This window comes from Sphaeramia orbicularis, chromosome 1 (assembly GCF_902148855.1).
Source record: "Sphaeramia orbicularis chromosome 1, fSphaOr1.1, whole genome shotgun sequence".
Classification (NCBI taxonomy): Eukaryota; Metazoa; Chordata; class Actinopteri; order Kurtiformes; family Apogonidae; genus Sphaeramia; species Sphaeramia orbicularis.
This window is the reverse complement of record NC_043957.1, coordinates 48,839,667-48,851,099: the sequence shown is the minus strand read 5'-3', so window position 1 is coordinate 48,851,099 and position 11,433 is coordinate 48,839,667. Positions and strand designations below refer to the sequence as shown.

Below are 11,433 nucleotides of genomic sequence, written 5' to 3'. Positions count from 1 at the left end.
CTTTATATCATGTTACATTATAACTACAGGTTTGGTTAGAGAGTAGCTGTTTTTTCACCTTGTGGAAAAATGTGTGATAGTTTGTAATTGTTAGCAGCTCCGTTGGTAATGTGTTCCACTGTCGCATGGCCACACATGAAAACACTGAATTTGCAAATGTTGTTTTGTGCCTTGGAATCCTGGACTCGCATCTTAAGTTATAATTGATGTTGCGCGCAGGGTGATGAATCCCATTTATTGTTTTGTCTTGTAGGTGTTCTTTGTCATGGGGATCTCACTGAGAAGCTCAAACTCCTCTACAAAATGCACGTTTTACCAGGTGAGTGAGTGTGGACTCAACGCTCCAGTAAAAATAATTAGACTTTAGAATACAATTAATTCCTGTGGAGTGGGATTATTAGCTTTACATAAAAGAGCTGCCCGACTGAAGAGTCAGCGCTTTGTGTCGCTTCACGAGGCAGTTGGCTTTCTTTGGATTTCATTTGTCAGCACGTTTTTTTTTTTTTTTTAATACAGCATAACAGGAACATTTTAAGTATTCACTTAGGTTTAAAATGAGTTCTCAGTTTAATGAACTCTCAGCTTTTATTAACATTTAATAATATGATGATCCTGCAGAAGATTGGATAAAATGACAAGTAAAATGGTGAGAACACTTGCAGTAGTACATGCAGTAAAAGCTTGCATTTTCTCCTCTCAGAGATCACTCATGAACAGGAAGAACCCGACTCTGCCTTTGAGGCCACCCAGTACTTCTTTGAAGACATCACACCAGAAACATCCATTGGTAAGAACTACGGATCAGAACGTATCTTTAATTAATGTGATAGTGTTAAATAAAACCTTTTATTTCATGCAAAACAGAAGAAGTCCTGATGAACTTCTTTAAACAAGTTTGTCCCTTGTGTGAGAAAAGCACATACATAGTTTATGATTTTACATCAGTTTGTTAGAAAGAGTATTTTACTTTCCATTAAAGGTGCAGGAGACTGTCGTCACCAATTTTTCATCAAATCTGTAAAACCTCATCATATCCTCAGTATCATGAATCCATAAGTCTTTCTGTGATTACTCACCTGAATCTCTTCCCTCACAGTGAACAATTTCAAAGTGCCATCCACCATAAACAAACCATTTGTTTACAAACAGAGCCGGAAGGTAACTCAGGCATCTTCGGAATTTTGTTGCGATGTGCATTGTGGGAAGTGGAGGTTTGCACAGCCTATGCACACAGCTGCTTGGCAGCAGCAATGGCAGTGCAACCATTTGATATTATATGGATGAAATAAACATGAAGTGGAAACGGCTGAAACACGGAAACGGATGGAGGGAAACGGAGCTCCAGTCATTTCCTCATTGTGTTTGTTGCAGCTGCCGCTGTCTATGGCTGCCACTGCCAAGCAGCTGCGCTCATAGGCTGCGCGAACCTCCGCTTCCCACAATGCATGTCGCGACAAAATTCTGAAGATGCCCGAGTTACCTTCCAGCTCTGTAAACAAATGGTTTGTTTATGGTGGAGTACACCTTGAAATTGTTCACCATCAGGGAAGAGATTCAGGTGAGTAATCACAGAAAGACTTAGAGATTTGTGATACTGAGGATATGACTGGGGTTTTACAGATTTGATGAAAAATTGGTGACAAAAGTCTCCCGTACCTTCAAGTGAAACTTAAAGGGTACCTGTAATGAATTTTCATTGTTAGGTATTTCAAAAGATCACATATAATACTAGCGGATCCATCAGGTAACTTACGCCGTAGCCTGTTGTCAAGTATGCATGAGTACCAAGTCACTGGTCCGTCAGTCAGGCGTGGTCATAGACATGTTACCAGTGTGGTGTCACATGTCTAGGACAATGGCGGAGTACAAAGCTGCACAAACAACAAACACAAACACATGCTTTCCACTCAGTCTCACTCACTGACTGCTATTTGTTTACTTGCACTCCATCACCCAGACTGCTTCCTATAGGTTCTACCCCCGCATGTAATTCACATAAAAAATGTCCAGTGTGGTGCATTTATGGCTTTTTTTTTCACTGACTTTGCACATCTCTTACTTATAAGTAATACACAAAGCACAAAGCATGACTAATACTGGTCCCCTTTAAATGTCAGCAGAAAAAGTATCATTGTTTTCTTCTTTGACAAATAAAACACTGCAGTGTTTGTTTTGTACAGTAATGACTCATGCTGTCATTTTGATGGTCATGGACATGTCATATGTTTGCATGGAAACTATGTGTATTAATGAACCTTGAAACTACAGACTGCATTATTCAGACTGACCTATCAAAGCAACAATAACAAGTCTTTAGATACAGTTGTGGAAAACATTATTAAACCACCCTTGTTTTCTTCAGTTTCTTGTTCATTTTATTGCCTGGTACAACTAAAGGTACATTTGTTTGGACAAATCTAATGATAACAACAAAAATAGCTCATTAGAGTTTAATTTCAGAGCTGATATCTAGCCATTTTCCATGTTTTCTTGATAATAACCAAAATCACTTCAGTTCTTACATCAATATCTATGGCATTGTACTGACCAAAACAGTGCTTTTAGGTATTCCAAGTTTTCTTTTCTGTCTGTTTTAGTCACATGATACACACAGGAGTTAGTACTTGATTGCATAACCATTGGTTTTGATGACTTTTGATGGTCTAATAATTTTTTTCACGACTGTATTTAGGTTAAACATGTGTAAGGCACAAGCCTGCAAATATCTAATGTTTGAAGACTTTGTTTGAGCTGAAAACTGCTGTTAGGATTAGATTTAGCTTTATTTTAGCTTTTTACATTATATTTTAGATGATAAGGATGATACTGTTCTAAACACTGAACTAAATAGTGGTAAATATTGCACACATTAGTGCTCAGTCAATGTGTGACTCATGATGAATTAATACAGGATGCATGATGAATTATTGTTCATCATGACTAACTCACTGTGGCAGCATGTGATCCATTGATCATAAGTTAGAGAATTGGAATTCACTGTTACTTCACACATTAACTTATGTGTCATTAAATCTGCTGGATTCATTGACATATTCATTTCAGATCCATATATTTGATCAGACTCTGTAAGATGAGTAATAAGTTTTGTTAAATTGATTTCTTATTGATTTCTTTAGTTAGTAGTCAAGTTCAGGCCTTATCTCGCACTATCAGGGTTTATTTCACAATTAAGAGCGACATTTAACGGTATCTGTCACTTCATTAAGGGTAAAAAAAAACAAGTAATCACATGAAACCACCATGGCTTTAAAATTAGTTCATGGAGAGCAACAGGAATTTAGATACACGGTGCATTAAAATCACAAGTCACACATTATTTAAGTGTTAATAATACGGTTTATGTGAGCGTTACTTAAATAGTTAGCTGTTCCAGATGTAGAGAAATAGAGCAAAGAAATAGGGCAGAGGAATTAGAGCTACGGTAAATGTACAGAGACTGGAAATGGATCATATGAGTGTCGTACTAAATTAGCATTTAACTGAACTGAAGGATTAATGTCTAACATTTGTCCTGCTTCGTCTCCAGGCCATGACTCCAAGTGCAGAAGTGAGAAGGATGATGGCTTTGTCCGAGTTACATTTAAGACTGAGAAAGGTGAGGCTAAATATAGAAACCTCGTACAACGCACTGCACTCCATTTTACCGACAAGAAGAAAGATGATGTGTGAGGTAACTCAACTGTCGTCAGAGTTTGGCAGGTCAAAATATCAGTGTGATTCTCATGTTCTGAAAACTGCAGCGTGTCTGAAACGACATCCTCATCAGTAGTAGCTACACTCAATGTGCACAACGTTGATTTAATTTATTTACCAGTACACTTTTACTGGGCTGCCGCTTATTGTACCTTTTGTATAAATCCATAATGTGAGTTTGTGACTGATGTACTGATAATACACTCATTGTAAATATTACAGTGAAGAAACTGAACACTCCTGAATATCGTCATTACCTGAGACTGTGGAACCAGGAGAGCAGGTCCAAACTGGAGAACACAAAGGACCTGCCAAAGCTCAATCAGGTACAGTAGAATCCTGTGATACCAGTTACAGTACATCAGAGAAGAACAGGACACCCTCCACCATTAATCACCTCTAAGTTACTTAACGCCTTAAGAAATACAGTTATTTTTGCAGCAATGAAGTGCTATGGAAATGTTCAACTGATAACCCACACACAAAGAGGAGGAGAGAAAGTTAGAGTTCAAATAAATAAATGCATTTATTGAGAAGTCAATCACAGAGAAACTCTGTAAGTGAAGTCTGATTAAACAAGAGAAAACTAAAGATTATATAGAACCAAATCCAACCCCCTCAAACTATGATGTCATTCCTTACGTACATCGTACCACTCCCTACTACTCCTTCTCTGCTCCGTGAAGAGGTCATGATGACCTCTTCACTCTAACCTTGCTTGGATCCAATCTGGAGTGCAGGCGCCATCCTCTATCTACACATTCAGACATTTAGGTGTTTGGGTTTTAACTCAAGGCAAGAACTCCGTTCCTGGGTTGGGGGTGTTACAGAGTGGTAAACATCACACATAATGAATAATGACTCAGCATTAAAAGAAGATGTACTAACAGTATAAAATATAAAGAGTATAAAATATAAAAAGTAAATTTTTCCACCACAGAAGAAACATAAAAGAATAGTTTTGACATGTTTGATCTGCATGTGCAGCTCTTGCAGGGGGGGAGGGATGGGGGCTGTCCTAATTTTCAGTGACACTGGGAGCACAAATAGCACAGAGTAAACACGAAATAATGATAGAAACAGTAAACAACAAACAAACAGAGCACAATGAAAACATTTACAGTCCAAAAAAAAGAAAATTGTAATCATAGTTATAAATTGATGTTTTGATACTTTTCTGATAAGCTTTAATGTACGTGGCAAAGTATGTGTTCAATAATGACGCTGCAACCAGTTTAATAAAGTGGTGGCATATTGGCACTTAAAGGAGTTCCATGTTATATCTGTAGAACACACCCAGGGCTTAAGAAACACCAACAAATAAACAATATGCACTCACTGAATAAAGTAGAAAGTTATTGTCATTGTTTAGACCATGTCTGTTAAAGAGCATTAAGAAGAAAATTCAGGCAATAATGTACAGCCTACAGTAACTCTATTAGCTCAGCTCTGTTTTAGGCACAAAACACCCACAGTAAAAGCACGAATCACCTGTGATTTTTGTACGTTTTTTGTTATCAACGGACGCACTAAAGATCTGTTTGGAATCGTCCAAACAAGGTCAGAGCTGTCACAGTTTAGTCTGAACCACGGATCAACAAATGTAATAACATAACAGTTAGTGTATACCTTCATAAACTTCTTAATCAAACTCACCTGCTTAGAAGAAACACTTGGTTTTTTTTTTGTTTTTGTTTTTTTTCAACTTTATTTTATATATAGATGGATAGATTTTTTTTTTTTTTTTTTTACACCTGTAGCCTTTGTGTTCATTTTCACCATCATACATGACTGGCAGAGTAACTCACTACTCCCCCTAGTGGTTGTATACATTCACAGCATAATATTGGCCTGATTTAGTTCATATCTGCAATACACAGACGTCTTCAACATTTATGTCAGAACTCTTTTTTTTTTTTTTAACACTATTATGTCACCTTTAGATTTTAAAGCGTAAACATTACATATGACTAATTTAAGGCTTTACAAATAAAACCTTAATAGGTAAAAATTAAGGTGTGTAACTGAAGTGCACGTCCAACTGTGTGTGTGTGTGTGTGTGTGTGTGTGTGTGTGTGTGTGTGTATATATATATATACAGGGTGGGGAAGCAAAATTTACAATATTTTGAGGCAGGGATTGAAAGACAGTGTATGACCAGTTAGTTTGTTGAAAGTCATGAGAATTTATTTGTCACAAGAAAATGTACATAATAGAAAATGTTTTTATTCTATGTGTCCTCCTTCTTTCTCAATAACTGCCTTCACACGCTTCCTGAAACTTGCGCAAGTGTTCCTCAAATATTCGGGTGACAACTTCTCCCATTCTTCTTTAATAGTATCTTCCAGACTTTCTCTTTAATAGTTTTGCTCATAGTCATTCTCTTCTTTCCATTATAAACAGTCTTTATGGACACTCCAACTATTTTTGAAATCTCCTTTGGTGTGACGAGTGCATTCAGCAAATCACACACTCTTTGACGTTTGCTTTCCTGATTACTCATATGAGCAAAAGTTTCTGAAAAGGTATGGATAATAGTGTTAGGTATGATTATGACATCAATATATGTTTGGTTTCAAAACAATTGACGTAGTGCCTGCTGAGAAAAAACAACTAAATGTTCATTGTAAATTTTGCTTCCCCACCCTGTATATAGCATAAGTGTGAAGGTAAAGGTGTTTTTTTTTTTTTATTTACTTTTCATTTTTGTTTTTGAGAAACACTTAACAGAAATACTTACAATAACAGAACAAACAGACAGCAGCGGGGAGAGTCTAACATTAGCGCAGCATCTAGTCAACATACATCAATATACTCGTATACCCATATAAATTGTTTCCTTTACAGTAACGTTTTAGGGTCCATTGAAATTATACAAAGTCCGGCCTCACAGTTACAACGTCAATGAGGCACTTTGACCAATTTTCTGTAAAATATCAGTTTTATCTCTGAGTTTGAATGTGATTCTCTCCATACCATAAACACTGTACACTACATCCATCCGGTAGAGGTGTTTTTATAGAAAACAGCAGCAGCAGTAATATGTTTCCAACTGGACTGAAGTGAATCAAGATGAAATTTAACTGTGTTTGTGATGAAAAAGGAGTAAACCGCACATTCAGTTGTTTTTCCACTCCTTTCTAATCAGGTCTCCAGCGCACCGTCAAACCCTGGAGACCGCCACTGACCTTCATTGTGTTTCTGTCCTCCAGAGCCAGTTCATCGAACTCTGCAAGACGCTCTACAGCATGTTCAGCGAGGATGTGGCAGAGCAGGAGCTGTATCACGCCACAGCCACGGTCACCAGTCTGCTGCTGGAAATGGGGGAGGTGGGGAAGCTCTTCTCCTCCGCTGCGAGAAAGGACAACAATCCAGAGACTAAATCAGAAACAAGCGTGTGCATGAGGGATCTTACAAACCCCAAACCGATGCAGGAAGCGAGTCCTGATGCAGTGTTTCAGCAGCAGGACCAGGACCAGGTGCAGATGTTTGTCCCCACCTGCCTGGAGAACAAGTCCAGCCCTTTTGACGAGGGGAAAGGAGACGAAGGGTGCGAGCAGCTGCCACCTATGCAAGACATCAAACTGGAGGATTCTTCGCCCAAAGAGACGGGCACGTCCTCCGCCATGCTCATATCTGACGACGAAACCAAAGATGACACGTCGATGTCATCTTACTCGGTGCTCAGCGCTGGCTCCCACGAGCTGGATGAGAAGCTGCAGTGTGAGGATATCGCGGACGACACGGTGCTGGTACGAAGCGACAGCGGTTCCAACGGCGACAGAGGAAACAGGCGTCACGGCGGCGGGTCACACGACAGAGGCCTGCCCCACAGCACGAGCATCGATAAGGACTGGGCCATCACTTTCGAGCAGTTCCTGGCGTCTGTGCTCACCGAACAGGCCCTGGTGCATTATTTCGAGAAGCCGGTGGAGGTGGCCGCTCGTATAACCAACGCCAAGAATGTGAGGAAAGTTGGTCGAACCCTGTCAATGAGTGACTATGAGATCTCACTGTCTGGCTGAGATTCAACACAAAGACTGTTTTCAAAGGGAAACGCTGTTATGAGTCATTGGTGTAAAGACGTCAGTGAGTTTTAGAGGAGACTGAAGGTAAATGTAAAACGTACGTGTATGATAGTTGAACAGTTGTGACCAAAAATAATCTTGACGATGTATTTTACCAGATGTGAAAGACTTTTATTCTAATAATCACTAGGGGGGAACACGACAGTAATATAAGGTTTGCTCAGAACAAATCGATGTGTACATGTAGTAGCTGTACTTTATAAGACATTATGCATAGGTGTTAATATTGTAATCTCTAGTACTCTTAGACTATGTAGATGTAAATGTCCACAGATAAAAGTACAAATCCAAACTGGGATATTAATAGTTTACGTACGATCACCTGACATACAATCAAACTATTGCTTCTTTACTTTACATTTCCATTTGCTGCTAATCGCAACATGTTTTTGTTTCGCAGCTGATGCCATAAAAAAAAAAAAAAACAAAACATCCGATGCTGTGAAAATTTCATGAATTGCTAACCATCACTTGGGCTCTCTGTAATGCATCTCAGCAGACCATATTTGCCTTTTTCACACTAACTCCCACCACTGATAGTATTCCCGATAATTCTAATTTTTAATCTCAATAAGGAAGAAAATTGTGATGAAAGAAAAACTGTCACGTTGTTATAAAATACACCTTTTGATAGGAATTTGAAGGAAGATGTTTGTGCTTAGAAATGATGATTACACTAAAAAAATGCTGTTGTCGTAAAGAGAGCCTGCACCTTATGTTTACAACAGAACGCCGTCCACTAATGACTTTGCTTGCCTTTTTGTTGTCGACACTCATAACTGAAGAGTTGGCGTTTTAGAACCTGTTTTTACTGTTTTTTGGGTTTTTTTTGCTCAGCACATTTTTTTTACATTTCTGTTTTTAAGTTGTTTCTATGTGAAGTATTTTTATTTGAAATGTCCAGTTGTTTATGCTCTGGATTCTTATGCATTGTGTACCACTTCATCTAATTAAAACAATAGTATTGTTGATCTGACACTCCACAGTGCACAATGCCTCCAGCCTTTTTTATTCATCTAATCCGACTCGCATGCAGAATTTTTTATTTGCACTAGTTTTAACTGATGTTAGTTTATAATTATAATTTAACTGATGTTCATTTATAAATGAACATGTCGCCCTCTGAATAAAGTTAAACACAAGCTGAATCACTCTGTTAACGGGTAAACTTTTATTCTTGGGTGAAATTTTACTGATACCATTAAAAACACATCAGTGCTTTTTTTTTTCTTCTTCTTCTTTTCTGGGGACCTGTTTTCTAAAAAAAAAAAAAAAATGATCAGGAGAGGAGCAAATCTGCAGATAAATGATCTTCAGTGACTGTTTTCACTCATTTCCACATCACCTTTTTCTCTAGGATTAAGAGGAGACATTTCGTTTCACTGAGATACACTTAGTAAATCACAGCTATGTTTTATATATCCTCTGGAGAGCCACCGATGCATTTTTTCTGTAAATTGGCTTCAGAGTCAGGTTCCAGGGCTGGTCATGTGAAGTGTCATGAGATAACTTTTGTTATGATTTGGCGCTATATAAATAAAATTTGATTGATTGATTTTTGTCATCTGTAGTGGACAAGGTACGCAGCTTGATTTACAAAAAAAAAAGAAAAAGAAAGAAAAGAAGCTGTCCACTGTGCAGGAGTCATTCATTTATTTCTTTGAGCCCGCTTTATGAAGGAGATTCCATAAAAAAAATTTAAAAAATAAAAAATAAAAAAGGAAGGAGATTCCATTAAAAAAATTTTTTGAAAAATATCTGACAAAACTTGCATCATGCTGTCTCCAATCAAGACAATTATTTAACCCTTTCATGCATGAATTATGAGAACCTTAGTCAATATTTTTTTCTTGAGTGTTTTTGTTCCTCTTTAGGCATGAAAAAAACAATGCAATTATTATTATTATTATTTTTTTTTATTTTTTTTAAATAAACCTATTTTTCGTGGAGTTACAAAAATGTCCATTCAGCTGGACACCATGCGTTTAATTTTTGAAGCAAAGAAACATGTATTTAAAAATCATCATCAGAAAGTGATATACTGTGTGAAAACTATGATATAAAAACATTTTTAATGCAGCTAATTGCTATTGTTTTCTCACATTTTATCATACTCTAATATTAGTTATTACTCATTTCATGGAGATAATATCCTCCTGAGACCCAGGAATTTGACAGTTTTAGCTTTTTTACATTAAAAAATTGTCTTGATTGGAAACTGCATAATGCAACAATTTTTTCAGATACATTTTTAAGACTATTTTTATTGATTGATTGATTTTTTTTAATGGAATGTCCATTGCAATGCAAGGTATTTTTTAAGTAAAACTGTCAAACTTTTGTCCCTACAGAGGACAAAATGCATTGCTGGGTCTCAGGAGGATATGCACAAAAAAAAAAAAAAAAAAAAAAAAAAAGTTTCTTAATTACAGTCTAATAACAATTAGCAGTTGATTTACACTAAAACATGTCACTGCAGATCAGGTTTATCATGAGCAGCAAAGTTACAATAATTGTATGAACTGCAGTGTTTTGGATGGTGCATGAGTGTCCACTGTGTTGACTGATATGGAACTAAAACAAAAAAACCCATGAATATACAAGAGAACAGCTGGAGAACAACTGTCCACTGGAGTGACCACTATGCATGAAAGGGTTAATGTAAAAAAGCTTAAACTTTTACTTTCCTGAGTCTCAGGAGGATAATAAGATATACACTGAATTATTTTAAGCTAAGACAAATAACTGCATTTAGGAATATGTGACACTTTTTTTCCTTGTCAAGAAAAGAAACAGAATGTATGCTAACTTTTCATATACGTGATTCAGTGCAAATCGTACAGTTACTAAAGCAATACAAAAGAATTCGTTAGATTGACTTACAAAAATACAACTGTCTTGTGAAGGTTTTTGAACGGCTTTAGATTCAGAATTATCTGGCATCCTAAATAAAATCTGAGACCCTCTTGTCTGTGTGAATGGATGCTGTACATGTACAATATCCAGATTTAAATTTTTTTCTGTAAAATGTAACATAGAGGTGCAGTGGTTAGCGTCACAGTAAGGATGTTCAGAGGTGGATTCCCACATGGACCGGGGCCTTTCTGTGTGGATTTCCTCTGCGATTAGAGACATGTATACTAGGTTAATTCTCCTGTGAGTAACCTTGACTGATGTACAGTCTTAGATCTGGAGTCGGTCCCCTGGTGCCTTCAGTGGCAGCCCACTGCTCCATGTATGTGCATCAGGATGGGCTAAATACAGAGCTGCAATTTCCACATGAGAAAAAGAAAAATGGTACGGTATATGTTTGTTTGTTTTTTAGTTTAAAACATTCAAAAATCAATTAAATCAAACTATCACCAATCAAATGTTATAGATCTTATTTAATTGTTAAGTTTCTTTCTGGTAAAACACTGCCCTCTTCTGTTGGTAGAGAACAGATTATATCTTTAAATGTTATTATTTGTCATTTCAGCACATTTCAATCCCTGGTTGGTTCTTTAGAATGCACACATTATATTTCCTTCAGTTTTCCTTCATTTCCTCTCAACCCGACACTGATTAAAAATTCCTTGTACCCCTGAACTGATCCTTAAATAGGAAAAATCCCAAAAACAAGAGTGCAGTG

At 37.1% G+C, this 11,433-nt stretch overlaps 1 protein-coding gene across 1 annotated transcript in view; it reads left to right on the top strand.

The window, feature by feature from the left end:
* Positions 1 to 8,790, top strand: part of tbc1d9 (TBC1 domain family, member 9 (with GRAM domain)) — a 75,775-nt gene extending 66,985 nt beyond the window's left edge. The window contains exons 17-21 of the mRNA XM_030140338.1: positions 254 to 319; positions 701 to 787; positions 3,548 to 3,616; positions 3,937 to 4,040; positions 6,927 to 8,790. Coding sequence (XP_029996198.1) covers positions 254 to 319; positions 701 to 787; positions 3,548 to 3,616; positions 3,937 to 4,040; positions 6,927 to 7,739 — 1,139 coding nt within the window. The 3' untranslated portion in view covers positions 7,740 to 8,790. The remainder of the gene's footprint in view (positions 1 to 253; positions 320 to 700; positions 788 to 3,547; positions 3,617 to 3,936; positions 4,041 to 6,926) is intronic.
* The last annotated feature ends 2,643 nt before the right edge of the window (positions 8,791 to 11,433 follow it).